This window comes from Polypterus senegalus, chromosome 2, assembly GCF_016835505.1.
Source record: "Polypterus senegalus isolate Bchr_013 chromosome 2, ASM1683550v1, whole genome shotgun sequence".
NCBI lineage: Eukaryota > Metazoa > Chordata > Cladistia > Polypteriformes > Polypteridae > Polypterus > Polypterus senegalus.
Window position 1 is genome coordinate 211,098,631 of NC_053155.1, and position 26,647 is coordinate 211,125,277.

At 37.3% G+C, this 26,647-nt stretch overlaps 2 protein-coding genes across 2 annotated transcripts in view; one reads left to right on the plus strand and one right to left on the minus strand.

The window, feature by feature from the left end:
* gtf2f2a (general transcription factor IIF, polypeptide 2a) overlaps positions 1 to 26,647 on the minus strand; it is a 206,838-nt gene that overhangs the window by 78,393 nt on the left and 101,798 nt on the right. The window lies entirely within an intron of this gene.
* On the plus strand, positions 18,267 to 20,055 carry kctd4 (potassium channel tetramerization domain containing 4). Its single transcript, XM_039745272.1, has one exon. The coding sequence runs from the start codon at positions 18,655 to 18,657 to the stop codon at positions 19,426 to 19,428; it is 774 nt and encodes a 257-aa protein (XP_039601206.1). The 5' UTR covers positions 18,267 to 18,654; the 3' UTR covers positions 19,429 to 20,055.

Genomic DNA, 26,647 nt, shown 5'->3' on the forward strand with positions numbered 1-26,647 from the left:
AAGAAAAGGGCATTTAAAGGCGGTGATCAGCATGAGCTCAAGTGCGTGCAGAAGGAACTCAGAGTCCAGCTCTGAGTGGCGAAGGAGTAGTACAGGAGAAAGCTGGAGCAGAAGTTGCAGAATGGCAGCATGAAGGAAGTGTGGGATGTGATGAAGATCATCACTGGCTGCAGCTCGAAGCGGGGTGCCACCATCGAGAGTGACGTGGAGGGAGCAAACCAAATGAACAACTTCTTTAACAGTCAAATGACTATTTAAAACTGTGCAGTGTGTTTATTCAGGTTGTCTTTTATATTATAATAAATTGGTATGGAGATCAGAAACCATTAAGTGTTATGAATAAGAAAAAATAATGGAAATCATGAAGGGCACAAATGCTTTTTCATGGCACTGTACATATACAATATATACACAGTAATAACTTAGTTTATAATTAAAAAGCTTTGTTATTGGAGGTAATGGTACCAAATAGGGGAATTAAGTTACATAATATTGTAAAACAACATACAGTATGCTGAAGAGGTTGGGATTTGGTTTCTGTGGCAGCGTACTGGTATTCCCACAGCTGTATCGAAACCCTTCTAGTTCCTTGCCAGCTCTTCAATGACACTACTGATTCCCTGATCTACCACAGCTCCTTCCAGTAGGCTCCACTTACTCTCACCTGTCTCATGCACTGCCTGCCTACATGTTCACAACTGCCGGATCAACCTCACATCAGAGGAAACACCATATATCTCACTTTCCCCAACTCCAAGAGTTGTTCTTTATGGAGACTTGTCTTTGGCCAGGCACCAAAGCTAATGGAACTCGGTAGCAAACAAGAACCTCATGAGTGTTTTGTACTGGCTCCTTTTATGGCTAGGATAATCAGCAGAATACAGCTTTGTAAAGGAAGGGGAGCGTGTGTGTGTATTAGCAATCCACCCATGGAGCCTCATAAAACAAACAAGTAAGCAAAAAATGTATTTTTACCTTGAGGGAAAAAAACTATCAAGAATCTGAAGTAGTATTATTTACTTTTGCTGTCAAAAACATTTCTCAAAAACATGAAAGTCATGTTTTCTTAAATGAAAACCTCTGATACTTCAAAGTGAATGCATTTAAGTTTTGAAGCTCATTTTACAGTGGGACCCCAAAACCCATGAACTCCCATTGAAAAACACGAGCAGGCTAGTTATTTTTTTTTTAATTTATAAAATAATGCTTCATTTTAAAACAGAACTCCTGACTGTGAAGGAATAACTTTCATTTGAAAAACAGCAAAATTATTCTCTGAAATAACTGTAATACATGTAAAATACACCCACATATAAATTAGTATGATACAGTATGCACAGTATCAACGACAGACTATAACTATTCACACTGTATGGAGAATGCACAATGAATAAAACAGTGCTCTTGCAGGCAGATACTTGCACATGTGCCGTAGCACGTTTTAAGATGACTTATTTATGAAGGAGCTTAGTTCTCAGAGGATTCGTTAACCAAAGTATTACTGTATATTTTAATGTACATATACAAAATTTCTCTGCAGACAAGTATATTAAATTTTTTTCTTAAATTAATTAATGTACAATGCATTTAATATACACATTGGACAGACTTCTCATTTCTAGGCATTGATGGCTGCGGCGTCGGGTTGTATCAAAATTAGCTAAAATAACCTTACAGTACATACAGCAGGCTTCTATGCACTGCAACAACCATCAAGATACATATCCCTATACAAAGTGTATGAAAGATGCAACAGGCCGCCTACAGATATGATTGAACAGTCTATATTCTCTATGCATTACTGTCCAAAATAGATTTTATTTTGCAACCAAGAGTAATAGTTTAACTGCCTAATTGCAGCTTTTAATTTTTCAATCGCTTAATATTCACCAGTATGAATGGTTTTATTTGGCCAGATCTCCTAATTCAAACATCTGTACTGATATAAGTCTATTCAGTAACTCATAAACCAATGATATATTGAATGGAAGCATAGAAGAGAGTAGGTGTTAACAAAGGAAGTACAACTCAACTTGATTTACATTATTAAAATCACATTCACAGGGTACCATATCTTTCTCTTCTAATGAATAAACTTTTTCCTCCCTCTTACTGTTTTAACACTAGAATTACCAGAGCCTACGAAAAAACTCGTAATTCCGTCCCACCTTAAATCGCTTCTTAAATCCCTTCACACCTCTCCGCCAGCGCCCTTTGTCTTCTAAATGTGCTGATAAAGAGAAGCTTGGAGCAGCCGGCTATTCCATCCCCCCACCAATTTAGAACGTGCACGAACTTCTCCCAGCTCATGCCTTGATTGAGTATCTGGGAGTGAAGTGGAGTTTTAGAGCGGAAATAATAGATCATTGTTTGGAACACACGCATTTCATGTCTGTTCCGTTTCTACAGTAATCTGTGTCAACACATTGTTAAAACAGAAACGTTTTTTATATTCTAGTAGTAGATGACAAAATGTAGGCATAAACTATATAATGTATGAAGCCTGAAGTCCAAATAGCAAAGAAACATTTTCACAAGAATAACACAATTGCGCTTTTACTCAAAAATATAACTGCAGAAACAAAAAGCCGCCTTAACATGTGACATTGACAGCAGTTTATTGTAACTGCCTCTGTAGTTCAATAGAATCTGCCCCCGCTTGGGAATGAAGAGGTCACGAGTTCGATGTTTCACACCTGAAAGAAAGAGACAATACATGTGAAAATATCCAGCATACAGCAACATGCGGGGACTGGCAGGAACACTCAATAAAACTGAATAAAAAGAAAATCAAGTGACAGTGAGATACAAAGAAGGCAGCTTCTCCAGCGTCTGTGGTGCGTTAGTATGCATCGCAGTACAACGCAGAGCTATAGCGCGTCTGTATTCTGTTTCTTTTGTACTCCAGGGTATGCAGAGGAGAGAATGGTAAAGAGCAGTAAGTTCGGCGCTATATGCAATCATCAGACACTCCCCATCTGCCTGTTGTTTTGTTATACTTTTACACCAACTTATGTTCCTGTGTTTGAGCATGCTCAAACGGGCATACTCAAAAAATACACGTGTAATGCCACGAAAAGTGCACGCAGACACTTCATTTCGCAAACAAAACAAGTGCACTTTTATTCAAAACTACCTGTATAACCGAAGAAAAAAGAAAGCAAGTTACAGTAGACGATTGATAAGACAGCTTGAATGGTGCAATGCTAAGAAGTGCTGATTTTCATTCCGTGCTATATAAAATCATCACATTCAAATGTTAACAGTTCCCACACACCCAAGGACCGTCCTTCCTACATTTACGACTCGTGTACTTGTTGCCGTGTACACACCTCTTTGTGCTATGGTTTCTATTACACTGAATGAGCACCTGACACTGTACTTTCTTCCCTGGGGGAAAGTCCCGCATCAGAGAATTTCCAGTTCCTGTTAGTTAGTATGCATCGTGGTACACTGCAGAGCTATAGCGCGTCTTTAGTGAAAACAGCCATGTCAGATGGGGTTGTATGGATTGATTCTGAACGCGACTGAGAGAATGAAAAGTGAATAAAAAAAAAACTAACCTTTACAAGGATCATAAATTGCACCGGCTGTTACAGACTGAAATCAAATGTATGCTTTTATTCTAAAATAGTAAGACTAAGAGCAGTTTACTTCTCAAAACAGAGAGAGATCGAACTCGCGACCTTTTGATTCCCAAGCAGGGAACTGATTCTATTGAACCACGGAGGCAGTTACAATAAACGGCTGTCAATTTTTGAATAAAAGCGCAATTGTGTTATTCTTGTGAAAATGTTTCTTTGCTATTTGGACTTCAGGCTTCATACACTATATAGTTTATGCCTACATTTTGTCATCTACTACTAGAATATAAAAAACGTTTCTGTTTTAACAATGTGTTTACACAGATTACTGTAGAAACGGAACAGACATGAAATGCGTGTGTTCCAAATAACGATCTATTATTTCCACTCTAAAACTCCACTTCACTCCCAGATACTCAATCAAGGCATGAGCTGAGTGAAGTTTGTGCACGTTCTAAATTGGTGGGGGGATGGAATAGCCGGCTGCTCCAAGCTTCTCTTTATCAGCACATTTAGAAGACAAAGGACGCTGGCAGAGAGGTGTGAAGGGATTTAAAAAGCAGTTTAAGGTGGGACGGGATTACGAGTTTTTTCGTAGGCTCTGGTAATTCTAGTGTTAACTAGTCAAATTGCAGGACACTGTCTGATCCAAAATACTAGAGGATCTATGATGTATGCATTTTACATTCTATCTGCGGTCATTAACTCTTTCAGGGCGGATGGCGACTATTTTTGAAATTCAGGGGTAGAGGATTGTAATCAGCTGCAAACTGTGACAAAACTCACCATTATGTTTTAGTTCGACTCTCTTTAAAGTTAGCTTCGTTGATTTAACCGAGATTTCCTGTGCATGCATGAGTAGCAAAGAGCAAACAACCCCTCAAATGGCACTGACATCTGGTGAAAGATCAAAGTGAATGCAAAATACTCTGTGGACGACGTTTTGCATATCATATCGCCAAGTCAGACACTGAGTTGTTGGATTTTGATGCAAGTGATCTGGAGATCGAAAACGAAAGTGAGGGGCCAGCGTCAGCTGATCGTGGTGCTGAACATGTCTGCGTAGCTAATGCACCTACGTACTTTACCTGGGAGGACTGCCTCTTACCGATGACAAGAGGTACAAACCAGATTGCGTCACACTGCGACCGCTGTATGAAGACAGCCAGGCAGCCAGCCCATCTTGTATTCCTTCTGGTCATTGTGCCGCCCCTGTGCAGTCGCTGCTGCCAGAGTCGCCAAATGGGTGCTGACAGCAGCCCTGGCATGCAGCAAAAATGTTTTATATTGATTTACAGTATGTGTGCTTTTCAGAATACTGGAAAAAATATTCAGTTTCAAAGAGTTAAACTGAATGCAAAGACAAATGTGCCTTTTAATATCATTCATTCACTCACTCATTCAATGTAGTTATCTGATTGAATTTTCTGTATCTATACTAATAAAAGGCAAAGCCCTCACTGACTGACTGACTGACTGATTGACTCATCACCAAATCTCCAACTTCCCGTGTGGGTAGAAGGCTGAAATTTGGCAGGCTCATTCCTTACAGCTTACTTACACAAGTTAAGCAGGTTTCATTTTGAAATTCTACGCGCAATGGTCATAACTGAATCCTACTTATGTACATATATACGGCCATAGCCTGCAGCTCGGTCGGCGTGTGAGCCGGAGTTGCGTCACCCATCACCATGCCTCTCACGTAGTTGGCTGCCTGCCTATATTGCATCCCCCATACCCACGCCTCCCACGTAATTGAGTGCCTGCCCATATAAGGCCGTCCGTCAACAGCAATCCAAAAGACACGCTGCTGCTAAATATTAGCAGGCAAATCAAAAAGTTAATACTGGGAATGCTTGTTAAACATCTTAGATTCACGAGTAGCGATTTGGGTGGTGAGATGTCTATCAAGGTGATCACTGTAATATTTATATGTCATTGAAATGTATTATCAGGCATGGTTAAGGCATCTACGTCATCAGGAAGGCACCAGAAAAAGGGACCTCAAGGTTACTATTATGGAAGTTAATTTAGAGCACGGGTGCCGTGAATGTAAGAGCTATAATAAATAATGATCCCCTTCATACTTTAAAAGAAAGTCTCGCCATCATTTCATTTTTCACAATTTGTGAAAACAAGACATGGTGTCAGAATAGAGGACAGTCATGGATTTTGTTGGAGTTCCCTCGCCAAGAATTGACTGGGATTCTCTTAACCTGCCGGGGGAATGGAAAAAGTTCCGACAGCACGTGGAGCTGATGTTTTCTGGCCCGCTAAAAGGCAAAGACGAGAGTGAGAAATGCAGCTACCTGCTCCTGTGGACTGGGGAAAAAGGAAGAGACATTTTCAACACATGGACTCTCACCCAGGAGGAAGCCAAGGTACTTAAAACTTATTATGACCGTTTTGAGGCGTTTGTCATGTCTAAGACGAATACAATATTCGCGAGATACAAGTTTAATGAGAAGACGCAGGGTATAAACAAGACTTTTGATCACTTTGTAACGGAGTTAAAATTGCTGGTGAAGGACTGTGCTTATGCAAATGAAGATGAGATGGTCAGGGATAGAATAGCATTTGGCACAAACTGAGCGAAAGTGCGAGAGAAACTTTTAAGTGCCGGGTCTGAGCTAACATTAAATAAAGCCATGGACATCACAAGATTGCATGAGATAGCACAACCACAGCTGAGAACCTTCAATGCATGTACTCTGAGTGGCTTATGTGAACTGACTGTGAACGCAGTACACAGACAACAAGCAAGAGCTCCAAAGAGCGCTGAACAAAAAACGCATTACACAATTGAAAAGGCAGCAAAAGAATAAGAAGTGTGTGACGCATACAAGCATATTCATAAGTGCAGCTACTGCGGAAACAAAGCACACGGTGGAAAAAGTCAATGTCCAGCTAAAGGAAGACAGTGTAAAAAATGTGGTAAATTGAACCACTTTGCTAAAGTTTACAGCACTGGGAAAGGTAAACCCGTGCATGCAGTGTGTGATATCTCAGATAAAGAGGAAGACGAGCTGTTTATTGATGCAGTAAGAAAGTAACAACCCTCTGAAGCTGAACAAGCCTTTGTAGACATCAATAGGAAAGCAAGGTGTAAAGCTTAAGTTTAAATTAATTTCATAGACACGCTGTCGCTAAATATTCGCAGGCAAATCCACAACTTAATAACGGGAATGCCTGTTAAACATCTTAGATTCACGGGTACCAATTTGGGTAGTGAACACTTCGATGAATGAAACCTGTTATCTTTACAACGGTTGACAAACACAGAATGTGACTTGAACACAACACATCCTCCAAATACGAACCTGATTAAAAGAAATAATGATAATCAAATCCTTGATGACAGCAACACTCATAACAGTCACAAAACAATTACATTGACAATCATGTTACGTTATTTTTAAAATGTTTCCTTTTCTTTTTCATAATTTCTTTAACACACTACTCTGCTGCGAAGCATGGGTATTTTGCTAGTAGTTTATATTTGACACTTTCTGTGCCTGATCAGCTGTAAATGACAAGCAGAGAAATAAAAAAAACCTGAGGAACGTCTAAAAGCTGAGGCTTTTAATCTAATTATTAAATACAACACATTATAAAATTAAGAAATATGGAAACTGACAAAAAGCAACTGCATGCCTGCTTATAATAAACAGGGTCATATAAGAATACTTGAAAACATTACACATCCTTTTAAGAGGAACCTCATTGTTAGATGAATGCATTTTAATATAAATGCTGTTCAAAACAGATTAGATTACTGACAGGTTAATTTACTGCCTTCACAATTTAAAACTGTATGCCATTAGGTACATTTACTACTACACATTTTAATTCAGAGTTGAGTTACTCATCTAAAAATGACTAATTTTTCAAATTACAGGTCTCAGGGAAAGGCAAACAGAAACTAGAATCTATAATAATCTAATGAATTAAACTGACTTTTTATAACAAAATACTTTAAATACAAAAAAACATTAAACCAAGTTGAACTGCTAAACTGCAAAAATATAGATACAGTGGAACCTCGGTTCACAAACGACTCGGTACACGTACAACTCGGTTTACGACCATAAAGTTCGCCAAACTTTTGCCTCGGTTCACGACCACACACTCAATATACAAACAAGCCAGTTTCCCTTTCGGTTTGTGTGTGCTGATGATTTCTGCACGTGTTGCATTGTTCTCGGTCAGACGTGCATGCGTGCTTTAGCTGTGAACTCTATTTCATTTCCCTTCCTGTTCATACGTGCCGATTACTGTATTTAAGCATGTGTTCAGTCTCTCCCTGTTCATTGTTCTCAGTCAGACATGCGTGCTTTTATCTGTGAACTCTTTGTACGTTACAGTATTTTGTGTGCTTTTGCAGTTAACCATGGCTTATAAGCAAGTGAAGAGTGGTGAGAAGAAAGTTTGAAGAAAATTGAAATCAAAGTAAAGAAAGAAATTATTGAAAAGTATGAGCGTGGCGTTCGTATTACTGATCTTGCTGCCGAGTACAAGAAGTCAAAATCTACGATTTTGACTATTCTAATGCAGAAAGAATCTATTAAAGCAGCTGATGTTGCAAAAGGAGTTACAGCATTAACCAGGCAGAGGCCTCAAGTGCTGGAAGAGGTGGAAAAAATGTTGCTAGTGTGGCTGAACGAGAAGCAACTTGCAGAGGATAGTGTAAGCGAGGCGAGGTTATGCGAGAAAGCCAGGAAGATTCATGGTAATTTGCTGCAAAACTATCCTTCTACGAGTGGCGAAAGTGAGGAATTTAAAGCCAGCAGAGGATGGTTTGAAAAGTTTTGCAAGAGAAGTGACATTCATAGTGTGGTAAGGCATGGAGAGACTGCTAGTTCTGACACTGAAGCTGCGAAAGAATTAGTGAAAAATTGCACAAAATTAGTGGAGGATGAAGGCTACATCCCGCAACAAGTGTTCAACTGCAATGAGACCGGATTGTTCTGGAAGAGGATGCTGAAGAGGACCTACATTACCCAGGAAGAGAAGGCTAAGCCCGGCCACAAACCAATGAAGGACAAGTTAACCGTTTTGCTGTGTGCTAACGCTAGTGGCGACATAAAAATCAAGCCGCTACTCGTTTACCAATTTGAGAACCCTTGTGCTTTCATGCAGCACAATGTAAACAAAGCCAGACTGCCCGTGATGTGGAGGGCAAACACGAAAGAGTTGGGTCACAATGACCTTGTTTTTGGAATGGCTGTACGAGGCTTTCGCTCCCGCCGTGAAGCGATATCTCAAAGAGAATAACCTGCCTAAAAAATGCCTTCTTCTAATGGACAATGCACCGGCACACCCTCCAAGTCAGATCCACCAGCTAAACAGCTAAAAAAACCAGAAACCCAAGAAATCACAACAGAGAAAATACCTGAAGGTAGCTCATCACGGAGCCAGACTCTCCCTCAAAACTGTAACCTCCTCTCCACCCAGTTCCTCCTCACTTCATGCCAGAACTCGACTCATGCAAGGTTAATTTTCTTGGTGGTTTATTGTTAGTTTTTGTATTACGGATTTTTCAAATGTTCATCTTTCGGTTCGTAGCGTGAATTGTTGCAATGTTACTTTTCTCTTTTTTTAAATGTTAATTTTTTTCCCCCTGTGCTTAAAACTCATTAAAAAAAAGTGTTTACAGCGATCGGGTCATAAGGCTATAGTGCAAACTCTTGCAATGTTAGTTTTCTCTGTTGTTCAAGGTTTTCTCAGTGTTATTCAATGTTTTTACATTTAGTTTACTATTACAATGTGCATTCTATGGTATAATTAACTATATTTGTGCTTAAAAATCTTTAAAAAAATATATATTTACATACAGTTCGTACGGTCTGGAATGGATTAATTGTATTTACATATCTTCCTATGGTGGAAATTGCTTCGGTTCACGACCAAATCGGTTTATGACCAGAGTTTTGGAATGAATTATGGTCGTGAACCGAGGTTACACTGTATTAATATATTAAAAAAGAGGTTCCACTGTATTAATATATTAAAAAAGAATGCATTTTAATGCAGGTCCAGCTGAATGGTTTTTTTTATTTTTGGACAATTATAAGCCAAAAGAAAATTCAATGAAGAATCCAACTCTAGAAAATAGAGAATTATTTCTTTTGTAATACTTCATTGTTTCCCCCATGTGAAATATGCTGACACTATATTCATCATTTACTGACAATCATCTCAGTAAATTTTAGCAACTGCTAGATAACCTCTTTACTTCCATCACTCTACCTACCCATTTTTCATGCACAAGCACTGTTACTAAGCATTCTAAAACTTTTACCTTTCCACCTTGTCTCATTTAGCACACATATATCTACTATCCTTCTGTTCAGCACTTCACCACTTGGCCTGCTTTTGTAGTTATACTATCAGCATTCCATGTCTCAATCCTAATTTCCTTCACACCTCTTACTCACTAACTTTCCATCTCATCATGTTACGTCCACCATAAATCGTTTGTCCCGTCTCTGCTTCAGACAGATTTCACAACTCTGTTTGACTTAGGCATATGGGTGTGCCTACAGGGTCCTATAGGCTGAACCTTGTCCATGTTTTGCAACGCTCATCTTTGTATCTCATCATTAAAGTTTAAGGATCATCTTTAAGGATGAAATATTTTAAGACTGCCTTTTATGAGACACAATAGGGATTGCTAAAGATCGGTTTTGGAAACAGTTAAAGGTCACGTGTGAGGTGCCACTGAGATGGTCACAGTTAGGGACTTATCAGAAGGATTGAAGGATTTAGGAGTCATAGTGGACTTGACACTATCAACTGCCCGACAATGTTCAGAAGCCATTAACAAGGTAAACAGAATGTTAGGTTTTATAGCACGATGTGTCGAAGTCCAAGGAGGTTATGCTCAAGCTTTATAATGCACTGGTGAGGCCTCATCTGGAGTACTGTGTGCAGTTTTGGACTCCAGTCTACAAAAAGGACATAACATAGCTAGAGAAGGTCAAGAAAATAGCAACTAGGCTCATTCTAGGGCTACAGGAGATGAATTATGAAGAAAGTTTAAAACAGCTGAGCCTTTTCAGTTTAAGCAAAAGAAAAGATTAAGAGGTGACATGACTGAAAATTAAATGTTTAAAATTATGAAGGGAATTAGTACAGTGGATTGAGGACTATTATTTTAAAATAAGTTCATCAAGGGGCACAGTTGGAAACTTGTTAAGGGTAAATTTCACACAAACATTAGGAAGTTTTTCTTTACACAGAGAACCATAGACACTTGGAATAAGCTACCAAGTAGCATGATAGATTTAAGTGGGTAGGACTGTTGTGCTGAATTGGCTGTTCTTGTCTAGATTGTTTTAATGTTCTAATCTGAAATCTGGTGATATAAGGAGCATAATAAACTTTTTGTTGGTGAGGAAAATTGATCGGGACATGGTGAAAGAAACCATAAACAAAAATTATGCTCCAATGCTTGAAGGAGGGCAGTGTGAAGAGTAAATTTCCTGAAACACTGGTAGCAAAAAATTAATGAAGTTACAGAATTATAATCCAAGGCAAGTGGCAGGAAATTATGAAAGCCTAGTTAAAAACAACAGAAGAAGCATGCATTTGGGAATACTACATTCATAATATTGATCTCCTTTCTTTTTTCTAAATTACTGTTAATATTTTTAAATTTATAATGCACCCATAAATTAAATTTTCTTTATGTTACTTAGCCCATGTAGTTTGTAGTGTTGGCTGAAAAAAAAAATCTCATATTTTCATGGAAAATTGACATATAGTCTGTTCTATTAGAAACTATAACAATGTGAAAAAGTCCACAGGGAAAGAAAAACAAAAATGTTACTCATGTCATAAAACTCATATAATGGTTATCAAGTCAATATACTCAAAATGTCCAAAACACGTGCGGTTTTGCTAAATTATGAAATAGCTACTTAAAGAATAAACAGCACAAATCATAAACCGGAAAGTAATAGGAAAGACACTGGAAAGACTTTTTTAATTGAACACAGGACCGTTGACCAAAGAAAGAGGAGGAGAAGTGGGTCCTGTTCTGTCAGAAAGTTTAATATAATGCTTTCGTGGAAAAAAGCCATAACAATTGTTCTTGGCCACCACTACAAACTACATGATGAAACTAGCATATAAAAAATATTTTTAGCTGCAGTATTCCCTTAATAGGGGGAAATAGTACTGGATTTTACATACTTCTTTGCTACCAAGTGCTGCATGGTCACCACTGGCAAAAGCTTAAATGGGAAGTGTAAATAAATGACTTAAAACACACACACACACCCCAACAACGACAACAAAAGCAGGCAGTCCTCATTTTACTATAGACAATGATTTAAGCACCATCTCTACATTGAAAGTACAGGCTGGATAAGCACACACACACACACACACAAACATAAAGGTATATAGGACATAGCAGGGCAAACCTCAGCTAGAAACAGGCCAGCATGAAGACAATTCCACATACTTCATGAAACAATGTTTTTCTAAGTAAGTGATTATGTTGAGCATTTGACAGAAACTTGGGTAAAAAAATATTATATATATTTTAATAATATCATAATTCCTGAGAGAAGTTTATAACTTATTTTGCACATCATGTAGTTTGGCTATCCCTTACTGGTGTTTAATGCAGAAATGCCACTGTTAAGGACCACAAAGATTTCAGAATAACATTCAACCAGTTAACCTATATAAGTAGAAAATGACCATTAAATCAGTGATGATATTGACAAATAGCAGAGGAGCATATAACCCTAGATAAAGTAAGTTGCTTCAAAAGCAACTTAAACTACTTCAGGGGACTTCAGGTCTCTTCCAGGTCATATGCTTAAACCAAATTGCTTGAGCATATACTGAACTTGTCTTGGGGTTTCTTTGATATAAGCTATATCTAAAATACCTCTGGTGAAAGGTGCAGATGACTAAACTATGGTGAAAACCCAAAACACGTTCATTTCCCATTTTCTGCTATGAAGTGCATTTTTGTGACAAGATATTAATGACTAACTCACATTTCATTCACTGTTCTTCAGTGCTAATAATGAAATCCTTTACCAGATTTCTCCGTACTTGGCAGCTCACATATAGGCATGGTGTGGGTGGTAAAATGCACCTTCAAATGTCTAATAAAATTTTTTACATAATTCCAGTGGGTCATTAATGACTTTCAAATATTTCATCTTTCTATTATTTGTTGAGTAGTCTTCATGGCTACATAAAATTTCACCAGTCTCACAAAAAGTGTAAAGTTATTAAAGGTTAACCACAGTTACTGCACAAAGACAAAGGGTACACTTTTTAAATACAAAACACTACTCAGTTCAAGGTTTCACTTTTAATTAAAAAGACTGCCGTATAAAAAATGTACACACGTCATTTCTAACAAAACAGAATGTATGAAATGATAAATAATTTTGAAAATCACTTCATAAGGAAAAGAAAGCTATTTTTATTAAGACAAATTTGAGAAGTAAAGATAAATAAATGACAGAAAAATGGAAATATCACTTGTGTATCTTGTTGTGCACCTGCTCTTATCACTTTCTGGGGTTAAGGCAACAAAAATTCCTGTTCCTAAAATTTTGGACCAGGGTTTAGAACAACAGCTACAATAGGAGAAACAACATTCCTCAGGAGAAATAGATTTTACCTAAGTCAAAGAATGGTTGAGTTATTGTGAATGAGACATCATCCTCCTCAGTAAATGTGGCAGTAATGTATTTTTATTTGCATACATGGTCTGGCATAAGCGTAGCAGTCCTGTGATGGGTGCTCCCCTGGTAATATTAAAGTGTAGAACATGTGCATAACAGTCATAAACATGCCACACTGTAGCTTCTTAAAACACACAGGGCAGAAACAAACACTGGCTTCATTTTTTGTGGCAGCCAGTGCCAAGACTTTATCCTTTTCCCCTCTTTTGCTTCAGCCAAGCCCACCACCATTTATTTTTCCACACCTCATTCAACTGCACTCATATCTTCCGTAATCTTAACACAACTCAGTTCCATATTGAGTGAATTGTGCACACAGAACAGCACTGATAATCACAAGAGTAGCAGTACATGATAGGGTAAAATACAGTATATTTAAAACAAAAACATGTATTATTGTTTTTTTTTTATTTAATGTGGATGTTGCTCCTTTAATATAATAGTGCAATAGACTTTAACTATCATTTTAAAACAAAAATGGCGATAAGCTGGAAACCTGATGTTAAGCTGAAAAATTTTAAGCCCGACTTTTTTTGTTCTATCCCTATACAGTATTTTGTATTAGAAAAGAAAATACAGGATTTGCCAGTTGTTCATTGTTGCACAAATTTAAAAGCTGAATCAATAGTGCTGGATTCAATATTGTATTTGTGATCAACAAGCATAATTGGAAGAAATGTACTCATTTAGAACCATACATAGGAAACTTATCATACCAAAATCAACAATTTTTAACAATCAAAAAAAAAATAAATAAATAAACACACCTTGGTGTATTCAGCAGGCACCAAAGATATCTTCCATGGAAAGGTAATGCTAAAGCCATCTGTCATCTACACTCACTAACTAGTATAACAAAATGACAAAATATGCCATTAAAATAACATGAATTCATCATGAAAAAATTAAAACTCTTCAGATCGTTCATGTCAAATTCCTGACTTAAAAGCAAATGAATAGGTCTTTCCCTTGTTGTAAAGGATGTTGAAGTTAGAACACATCCAAAACAAAAGGAAACCGAAAACAACCATACGAAAATGCTTTGGCAATACATCTCAATGAACAAAGAGGTGCAAATCTTAGGCATGATGATGATTTAGAAGCATATGCTCAGCTTTATAGTACCAAAATGTATATATGCAGTATCTGAGCACAGACAATTTTGACTTCATTATCACCACATGTATAGAGGGCAACCGAGCATGGCTGTGACCACCTTTATTCACATGCTAGTAATTTTCAAACATCATTCTGCTGGTAACTTTAACATTCTGAAGTGACTCCTTCTTCAGCATATCTTTGTGAAAATTTCTTGGACAAAAAAATTATTGCTGATGTTTTAAAAAAAAAAAAGTTTTTGGGTTACATTTCAGTTTCTAAAGACCTTCGTATGCCTGATAAAATAAGTTTCTAATGTTATCAAAAATAGAAAACCAGACATCCTAAAATGTATGTAAGGAAAACTGTCCACTCACCTCTATTGATGATGGACAGAATTATGTGTAGCAAGCTAGTGAATGATGGGGGGGAATAAACAACAATTTAAACCTGTCCTGAAGAGATCTGGAACAACAGTTTCAGGTAGAACAGTCTGTAGGACGCTAAACCAAAATGATTTCCAAATGTTTGTTTAGGGATTTTAGTTACTAACGGACTTGATCATAACATCCAACTCTGGTTTTTCAAACTGTTTCTAAATAAAATTACTACTGTTCTGAATACCTCTGAAAGTCAATTTTGAAAACAGCAGTGGAACAAAGGCATAGTTCTAACTTGGGAGAATTAGGACTATCAGTTATAGAGTAGGGCAAAATTTCACTTACAAAAGCAACCCGCTAAATGATGTTTACAGGAAGTTATTCTTTCCTAACGTCATATCCAGGACAGAGCAACTGCAGGTTAAGGGCCTTCCTCAAAGGCTCAATTGTTGTGTGGTGGGTATGGCAACACGCTGTATCTGTGCATGCTCCTAACCTCTCTCCTCCTCCTTTCCTAAGAATGTGCAATCATTTTTTCTGCTTTGTACACAAAATATTAATCTTTATAATTTTCTCCATTACTGTTTTTAAGTTGCAAGTAAACTAATAAAATTAAGAAAGCCTTATTTTTCTGCTTCATATTTTAAAAGACAAAATTAAAATTGTAAGTGTGCAAACAAAACTGACCACACATTAGATATATAAACACAAATCCTCTAAAAAACTCTGATTAGAAAAGGCACTAAACAATGTTGGATGGGGTACAAGTCTATCTAAGGGTCCACAAGTGAATATAGCCACACTTAAACTGACAGAGGAATGATTCAGAACTGCCTATGAACCAAATACGCATGATCTTGGGATGTGTGAGGAAAACACATCCATCATTCCAGAAGTTCTTCACACCAAACTCACTTGGCTCACTGTACTAGCCCCCATCTGCCAGTGGATCACAAACTTCCTGACAGATAGGAAGCAGCAAGTGAGATTGGGAAAAATCATATCCAGTACACAAACAGTCAGCACTGGCACCCCCCAGGGATGTGTCCTCTCCCTTCTGCTCTTCTCTCTCTAGACAAATGACTGCACCTCAAAAGACCCATCTGTTAAACTCCTGAAGTTCGCAGATGATATGACAGTCATTGGCCTTATTAAGGATAGTGACGCTGTATACAGAAGAGAGACTGAACAGCTGGCCCTCTGGTGCAGTCAAAACAACCTGGAGCTGAACAAGCTTAAAACTGTGGAGATGATAGTGGACTTCAGGAGGAGCCGCCCAGTGTTGGCCCCTCTCATACTACTCAACAGTACTGTGTCTGTTGTGGAAAACTTTAGGTTTCTGGGACCCATAATCTCCCAGGACCTGAAGTGGGCACCAAATATAGACACAATTGTCAAAAAGGCCCAGCAGAGGTTGTACTTTCTGTGTCAGCTCAGGAAGTTCAACCTGCCTCAGGCTCTTCTCATTCAATTTCACTCTGCAATAATCCAGTCTGTTCTCTGCTCATCCATCATAGTCTGGTTTGGTTCAGCCACAAAACAGGACAGAAACAGACTACAACGGACAGTCGGGACTGCAGAAAAAAATCATTGGTGCTGATCTGCCCTCCATTCAGATCCTATACAGATCTCAAGTCAAGAAACGGGCAGAAAACATCATTGCAGATCCATCACACCCTGGTCATAATCTTTTTCAACTATTTCCCTCTGGTAGGTGCCACAGAGCACTGTACGCCAAAACTATCAGACACATGAACAGTTTCTTCCACAGGCTATCACTTTCATGAATACTCAAGTTAATCTCACAGCATCAGAGATAATACTTGCGCAATAAACCAGTCAATAACTATCATCCATTATACTGAACTGGTCCCCATGTGTATATAATGTATACACGCATACACATGCACAGAGAGCAAGGTAAAACCGGAGTCCAATTCCTTATATGTGTATATATACTTGGCCAATAAAGCTGATTCTGATGAGGCAGCGGCACTAAACACAATTAATTAATTAATTAAACTAATTAATGTTGTGTGTGAATTTTTGTTTTGGGGAATTACTGAATTTTACAGATGGAGAACAACTGTGATTCTCTACTAACAGTGGTAGCACACAGGACCACTTCCTTAGTAAACTTGTATAATTTATTTACTGGACTTCTATGCCAGAAATTAGCAGAAACTACCAGTTGTTTGCCAAGTCAACCCTTCTGTATATTTGTATGAACACTAATTCCATTGTAGCTGACAGACTGAAAATGATTTGATGTGCACATGTGCACCAAGAAAATGAAACAAAAGCCAGACAGCCTAAATCAGAAAATTATTATGGTGTTTTGGAGCAGCTGCTCTAATGTACAATATTCAGGTAATTTTTGATATTGTGTTTTTGTTTTTTCCCCCCACAATTTTGGCAGATAAAATGCCACTTACATTACAATTTTCTACAAGAGGTGCTTTAGACTAGAGCCTTACAACAATCAACAACATACTGGCTCAAAAATATCATAGTATTATTAGGATTATGAGGAGTGAATGATTGGATGTAGATTAAAGGTGCTCCACAACATGTCTGCCTATTTTATTCTAGCTCCAGTATTATACAGCTCTGCAAACACAAGGCGTCATGTTCATAGTCCTTTCACAGAATAACTGCAATGATTCCAGTACACTGTCATTACTTCAAATATCAGAAAAGAGTGCATTGTTGCATTGTAAATCTTTTTGAATTGTTTTGAATAGTGAAAGTACTGCATAAATGATTTATTCTGAAAGTTTCATTACTGCTTCATAAAGACGGCCTGTACAAAATTTTCAACACACATACAGGTTATTTTAAATCTTTCAAATCCTTAAATAAATACTATATGTTTTCAAATTATACATAACCAAAACTGTTGCAACTGAAATTATACCTAAGTGTGCATTGTCCCCAACAATTTAAAACCTTTCACCAAACAATAATCTAACTGCTTACTTGAAAAAAAGCTTTTAAAAATTGATAAAAATAGATTCAAGAATTCAGTGTAATACCAAAAACATTTTTTTAAATACCCTACTAGCCATAAGACTTCAATCTGCCACACTTATACTGACTGCAATTAAGAAATAACTCTAAATTATACCGGTCCAATAATTAATTTTACTTGAAGAAATAACAGGCTAGTATTTGAAGTGTGAGTGTGTGTATGAGTATGTGGAATGTGTGTGTACGTGCAAGGAAGGGGGGGGTGGGGTGGGAGACAAGGGGTATTCAGAGGTTACAAAGGCAAAGAAAACTCACTTGTGCCTTGTTTTTTTCTAATGTATTTTTCATCTGAATTGCTTATTTACACCCTGCAGAGGCTTGTTTAATATTCCTACATAAATTTTTAATATCATGCATAAAACTGCAAAAGGGCATCATAGTATCCTTAAAGCAAATTGAACCTGCTCATTAGGACTCACTTTTAATCTTTTAACAGTTAAATTTCCTCTGATTTCTTGTCAAATGAGGCAACAGCGTTTCTTCTCACCAGCAGAAACTCATCTTTCATCGTTTGGAGAATGTTAATTGCCAGGGAGCAGATTCTATGCTGTGTTATGATGAAGAAACCTGCAACAGACCAACCCTTTTGGGATTGAGGGTTAAAAACTGAAATCCCCACCCCCACATCATCTTCAAACTCAGATGCTGCTACCTCACAGCACAGTCGATACACCACCTACAGTGTAGCTGCACTGACAGCTCGAGAAGCTCTGCCAGCATTTGCATAGCCCTCTCTCTGCCAATGCTCAGCTGTTCAACACAGATACACACAGGTACTCGAGGTATACAGGACTAATTTTGACTTTCAGCTTGAACAAACAATCAATTCCAAAGAGCTCCAGGATGGAATGGAAGATCAGCAGAATGGAAAGTGAACTATACCACATTAATCCAGATATACTTCAGCCAAGCAAGAACTGCAAAGTGCCGTCTGTGACAGTAACCCTTAATGTTGGAGGCAACTTGTACATTACACAAAGGCAAACCCTATGCAAGTACCCTGGCTCTTATCTGGAGGAAATAGCAAATGGCAAAAAGCAGGATGTTCCTTTAGATCCAGAAGGGAACCTTTTCATTGACAGAGATGGACCACTCTTCCGACATATATTGAACTTTCTACGAACTGGTGAGTTGCTTTTGCCAGATGGCTTCCGTGAATGTGGCATGTTGGCAAGGGAGGCAGAATTTTATGGGCTGCAGGCACTAGCAGACACAGCTAAAGAAAGAGAAATGCGACGGGGTGCAAATGCAGAGACAGCCTACCTTGAGGTGACAGACAGCCATGAGAGATCACAGGGTCTGAAAGTTTTTTGCAGTGACCTGGACTTCATTGACAAAGTAAAGGGCCGTATTGTGCAGGTGTCCAAAAGCAGACTGGATGGTTTTCCTGAGGAGTTTGTGGTTTCTTCTAACATCATTCAATTTCGTCACTTCATTAAGTCAGAAACAGGTGCCCGGTTAGTGCTAAAAGAGGACAATACCTTTGTTTGCACCCTGGAGACCCTCAAGTTTGAAACCGTTATGATGGCACTAAGGAGTGGCTTCCACCTACTCACCAGCCTGGACAGCTCCAAAGGATCTGTTGTGCACTGTGAAGCCCTTCACTTTCTTAAGTAATCAGAGCACAAAACTGAGAATAATCCTGCTTTTAAAAAAGCAAAAGTGGTCTACAGAAGTATCAATTGCAGCACATGAACTGGTTGCTTGGACTGAAGAATAAGTCTATTTCAATGTATTCCCTTCTTGAAAATAAATCTGTCCATTTTTCTTTTCACAACAGACACCCTGGGGTAGGAAGTAACTGTTTGCTATACAATCTTGCAAACAGACAGCACTTTAACATGATTCTAAATAGGAGATGAAAGAGCAATGCAGAATGAAACAGGACTGTTTAAAAAAATTACTAAGGAAAGATGGTCAAGACGTGAAAAAAATGAAAACTGGTATGTCGTGCATTAAGTTATATACATATATATCAGGATGTGCAATATGCTATGATAACTTTGAAAAAACAATTCAAGTAAAATGTCAAGTAAAGGCTATAAAAGGCTTCTGTGTGCTAAAACTGGCAATGAACTATGTTTTTTTAATGTAATAAAAAATGTAATGTTCCTCATTATTGTGCAGAATATGTTAAATGCATGTATAAAATGAAAAATAGAAAAAAGAATTTTTAAATTCAAATATGTTATCATGTAAATACCAATGGTAATTAAAAGATTAATGTGTGGATGAAATATGTTTTTTTTCGTGCACAGCTTTGTATGACATGGATCAATGTAAAGTTCAGAGAGAAAACAAGCTTAATTCGGCAAAGAGGTTGTTTTTTGTTATAGTGGTTATAAAAATGATAAAACATTCAAAAAAAAAGGTTCTACACCACTTCAAATACATTAAACTAAAAATCAAAGTAATACTAATAAGGAGATAAGTTAAACTGAAATGCCATGCAATGATAAATGTAGGCATTTCGAAGAAAAAATTCTTAAGAAGGAAATGGGGAAGCTTATAAATTTAATTAATACATTCTCTCTAATGTTACCAAATCATAGCAGTTTACTAAATTATATATTTCCAATAACATTCTTATACCTAATTTATACTAGAATATATTTATTCTTAACAAAATGACTTCACAATTCAATAATAAACACTATTAAACAACAAGAGGAGCACCCAGGCATGTATAATATTGGGCATTTTCAAAACAACAAAAGTTAAGAAGAACGTAACAAGTACTGTGCTTTTAACTAAAATGATGGTATGAAATAACACAAATTCATATCAAACCTGAAAGACACATATAACCTAACAAAGGAATGTTTTCTGAATCACAAGAACAATGCATAGTCTCCAAAACATCATAAAAATACTTTAGATTTTGCTGCTCAATTAAAAAATACAAAGTATTGAAAAAAAGCAGAATGATTTATATCTGTGCATTAATTCCCGGGTGTACTGGTAGCAACATCATAGTAAACCACACTCGGCATTTCAAAAGTAGTATAAGAACCTTTCCCTGTAACTCTGAAATGGAGAAGTGATTTAGAAAGAAATGGTTGAATTACTACGATTTTTACCGCTTGGGAAAAAAAATCTCAATGTATACTATTTTTGGAGTTAAAAGATAAAGATATTTTCAAAGACTATTTTTTGTGATACAACAGTGAATAACAAGTTATGCTATTATTTTAAGGCACATGTAAACTGAACCAACTCTCATACATATAAACAGGTCAAAATACATTAAATAAAATGCAGTTTTATTTTCTTGGGTATCCCTTTGTCAGATAATTCATAAAAAAAATTCCTTGAATTACCTTACACATCACTTCAGGGCTAGTACACTTTATATCCTTGAGTTTCAAGAAATCTGGCACAAAGTGTACAATAAATCTTCAAAAGTGTTGTAAAAAAAGATATTTAAATTAGATTAATTACAAAGCACATAATAGGAGCCTGCATTTTTATGAAGAATTAAAAATGCAAATGCAAAGAAAGTGTTGTTACTTGAGATCAAATGAGATGATGGCTCAAACCACACATTCAGGAACGGACTTTCTACCTTTTTGTTATTTTATTTTTAAATATCTAGAGGTAGTGGCCAAAAATCCTACTTCTGAAATGCCTACATAATCAGCTGAAGCACTGGCTTATGCTGCACCCAGCCAACTGTATGAAATTCTCAAGGAAATAGGTCACAGGCCGGCTGTTGCCAAGGAAGCAAATAAAAATGCAGCATTTTTCAACTCTGCAGAAAAAATGAATAAAAAACATCACTCTGGAATGTATCCACCACACAGACAAGAAGAAAGAGAAGTGTTTGACAATGCTGATTAACTGTTAGTTATTCTAGAGGTGTGAGCATTTTATTTTTAAATTAATAAAGACTGCACATAAAGTGACTGAAAAATTGAATATGCAGTTCTGACTGCAAAATGTGCCTACATTTACATAATCACGTAGAAGTAAATTAAAAGCAGAGTGCTCACGGAATGCAATGACTTACAGTCATTGGAGATGCACATTAAACAAGTGTGCTTACAATGGGTACACACAAACAAAAACATCAGCTAACATATAAATGGATATATAGCTCACATAAGTTTACTATACAGTATTGTCTTGGCAAGTATGGCGTAGAGCCTCTCTTTGTGTATTGTTCAACTGCCACAATACACATACATGGAATTATAAAAATAAACACAGTATTTGGAGAAAACAAAATATAATACTATTACTTGGTAAATTGCAATAAATAAAATAAACTAGGCCAGTGGTTCTCAAGTGAAGGGGCCATAGCACAATACAGGGCCCCAGTAAACATCAAGGATGACTGAAAATAATGATAAAATAAGATTAAAATACTTCTTAAATAAAAAAAAAAACAAGTTATGGCAATGGTGTCAAATGTATCTTTTTAAGGTGAACTGTTTCATAAATATTCAAATCATGTCAAATATTGCCTGCAATGATGGTTAGTTTTTTCGGAGAACACCTTTAAAATTGTGTTTCATGTATAGACTGCATCTACAGTATACATACGAGATGTGGCAGAAAAGTAATGAGACAGATTTTTTATTTACCAAAGTTTTTATTTTTTTTCAAACATCAATGTTATCCCCTTCAAAGTAGTTCCCTTGGGCAGCTACATAACGATGGAGACGTTGTTCCCACTGTTGGTAGCAGCGCTGGAAGTCTTCAACCGGTATGGTCTTCAGCATGTCCGTTACACTCTTTTGGATGTTTTCTAAAGTCCCGAAATGACGTCCTTTGAGGACATTTTTCAGTTTAGGAAAAAGGAAAAAGTCACACGGACTGAGGTCAGGTGAATAAGGGGGCTGGGGAACCACAGGAATGCCTTTTGAGGTCAAAAATTCTGTTATGGAGAGGGCAGTTTTTCGGCACCATTTTGGCACAGACCTTTCGCATGTGCAAATGTTCAGTCAAAATTTGATGAACGGTAAATCTGTTCAAATTTAATTGTTCACTCAACATTCTTAATGTTAAACGACGGTCTGATCTCACAAGAGTGTTCACACGTTCGATGTTTTCATTGGTTTTCGAAGTTGAAGTCCTCCCTGAACGGTGTTCATCTTCAACGTGTTTTCTGCCTTCCAAAAATGATTTGTGCCAACGAAAAACTTGAGCTCGGGATAAAGAATGTTTCCCATAGGCCTGTTTTAACTTTTCAAATGTCACACTTACCGTTTAATGGCACAACGTTGCTCCAAATTCCGTTGTTCCATTTTGTGTGACACACAACCAAAAACACAACTTCGCTAATAGCAGTCACCAAAAAATCACGTAGTTAACGGAAGGAGTTGAAACTTGCACTGAGCTATGGGAGGGTACTGATACACGTGCTCTAACAAGGACAACAGCGCAGCGTTGCCAGATCGCTTGCAGTGTTGCCAGTTTCATTACTTTTCTGCCACACCTCATAGTTTAGCTGGATTACTTTTACATCAGGTATTAAAATGTATCACCAATACCCACATCACATATAGACAGAGATTGAATGGACTCTTCACATAAGCACAGCAATCTGTGGTTTAGTAGCCATTTGAGTTTATCCATGTAGCACAGCATATCACCCCTACAAACCTGTAGTTAGTCAGGTTGGGAATAATCTGCTTGAAATGACAGACAGACAGACACTTTATTGATCCTGAGGGAAATTTAAGTACCAGTAGCCAAGGCTTATATCAAGTTAGATGCAAACATTTGAGTACACACTATAAAAATAACATTAAGTACATACAGTGGAGTTATAATTTTATAGTCCAATACAGGTAATGTAGATGGCCAGCGCAATGGGTACTGTGCAAATAATATTATTACCAAAGTGACAGGTGGCACATAATAATAAATTGAAAAATACAAAGGTAACCTAATATTAAAATAAAAATAAAGTGACATGGCTTATGTTGATAGGATAACATGTTTAAAGTGGCACATTATGAAAAAAGATTATACAGTAGTGACCAAGTAGTGAGATATTGGATGTAATGAATAGCTAATACAGCTTATGAGTAGAGAAGGAGCATTAGGCCCACAACTGAACCACTACCCTCCCTGTTTGGGAACAGTTAAAGAGTTTAATAGCTCTGGGGACAAAAGATCATTTGATCTGTCCATATTGCAGTTCTGTGATAGCAGCCTACCAATAAACATACTCCTCTGCTTTATTATGGTTGCATATAGTGAGTAATGCTCTTAGTCCATAACAGACAACAGCTTCTATAGTATATCCTCTTTTCTGCCACTGTCAGTGTCCATTTCCATGCCAACCACAAAAACCTGCTTGCCTGATCAACTTGTCAATGCAATCAGGATCTTTCTTTTACAAGCTACCTCCAGCACACCAAAGCATAGAGGAGAGTACTGGCAACCACAGACTTATAGAAAATCTATAGGACTTTCTTACATATGTTAAAGCAGCCCTCAGAAAATAGAGCCGGCTTTGCCCCTTCCAGAACAGTGCTTGTGTGTTCTCTGACCAGTCCAGCCTGTCATCCATCTGCACTCCAAAGTATTTTTAGGTCTTGACCCACTCCATATCAACCCCTTCAATGGAAACAGTTCTCAGTGGTAGTCAAGACCTACGGTAATCCTCAACCATCTCCTTGGTTTTCAAAGTTTTCAAAAACACCATAACACAAAGTCATTCACCTGTACTACCTGTCTACCCCTGACACACCCCACAATGACAGTGTTATGTGTGAACTTTGGCTTTGAGCATTGTAGCTAAAATCTAATGTGTACGGAAGAGGAAAAGAGAAAGAACAGTTCCTGTGGAGCTCCTGTGCTACTGATTACAATGTGTGAGTTACAGTTCCTCAGACTGACAAACTGAGATCTACCAGTTAAATAATTTGTAATCCAGTTCACCAGTTGGGAGTCCATTCCAATCCTGTTTGTCCCTCAGCAGGAAGGGCTGTATGGTGTTGAAGGTGCTGGAAAAGTCCGGAGGAGGAGGGAGAGTATGGCATCATGCACACCCACCTGCTCTCAATAGGCAAACTACAGGGGGTATGGTGCATGATTCACCTGTGGTCTGAGGAGCTCTAGGGTCTTCATAATATGACCTTTTTCTTGACCAAAAAAGAAAAAGTGAAGAGACACACACCTTGCTGCCATAAAGAACTTTACTACTTTAACATGATTCCAAAATTATGTCTATTGAAGGAGATGGTGGCTCAAGTTCACACACACTGCTGTGGTCACTTGACTCCATTTTTAAGTTACTGTGCACAGGTGTCAGGGCTGGCCACTCTTCTACAGCTTACTCCAATGCTACAACAATAAAACTACTTATTATTCATTCAAAACTAGAAGCTAAGCTGGATTTAATGAATCAGTAAAAAAAGAATTATCCCTATAAATTAAAATGCAATTTAGTATGGGGAGATGTTACGCAAGATTTAGACATGTCAGGATGAACAATTAAAATTATCCTAATGTACAAAATTAAATGTATTAATTTTAAGATTTTTGCTGCACCTGATACAAAAACTAACATATCTTGGCCTGTCTGAGAAGCACTACTCAATAGCCTTTACTGTTACAATATGAATTATATTTGTAATGGTAATCTGCTTGATAACATCAATACAGAAAACAATATTTTAAATGAATAAAAAGATCTTAACTAATATAAAAAAAAATTAGTCATTCACAGTTACCAGTTTCTACTCTATGTGTGAGTGCATAATCATAGTAAGAACTAGATTGTACCTACTACACTTAAATGACACTCAAGGTCATATATGTAAAGAACTTCAATAAAAAGACAAAAATAAAAATGTGCCCTTTTTCCCTATGACAAGATAAATAAAGACTGGAAGGTACAAGTGAAACTAAACCATATAACATTAAAGTCACAATTAAAATTGGCATAAATAGATGACGCACTTGTAGAAGAAAGGTGTAAGTATGTCATTAAAGGCTAATAATTTTTTCAAGAAAGGTTGGTTTAATCACTAAGCTTCTAAGGAATCAGTCACTGGATAACTTGATTAGCTGTTGCCATGTGTGGAAAGGTGGATACCCTTTGTTCACTTCTGATAGATAGGGTTATGACAGTCCATGCACAGGGATTTTCTCATTTGTGGTTTAGAGCATTTCTAAATGCAGGATCAACTGTGAAACATATGCTGTGTAAAGATTCCATCCTTGGGAGGATTTTTAAATCATACATGTTCTCTTTCTGATACGATTGAGAAAAACAAACCAACCTGAAAGTTAATTATGGCTGGAATGCTTTTTCAATGAAAGCCACATAAAAAAATAGCTCCATACTCAAAAATATGTACAGTATATATATACATACATATATATATATACACATATACATACACACACACACACACACACACACATACATACATACATACATACATACATATATATATATACACACATGCATATACTGTAGACTAGTAGTGTGACGAGATCTCGTGAGATCAGATTTGTCTCACGAGATGTGTCTGGTCTCGCGAGAATGTGACGATATCCTTGCGTTATTGGCATGATGGAGTGTGAGGGAGAAGTAAGGATAGAAGATGCGGCCGCGACATTTAAATCGTTGGTGTGGCAACATTTTGGATTCCTTGTGGAAATAAGAAACGGCGAAAAAATGACAAACAAGACAAAGACAATTTTCAAACACTGTAAGAAATTAATACCGTACACCTCTGCTAACACAAGCACTATGCAAAAGCATTTAGAAAATAACCACAGTTCATTACTAAAAGCTGCACCTGTGAAGAAAACGGAAAGCAATTCAGTTCGCATGAAAGGGCAAACAACCATAACAAATGCCTTTGCAGCT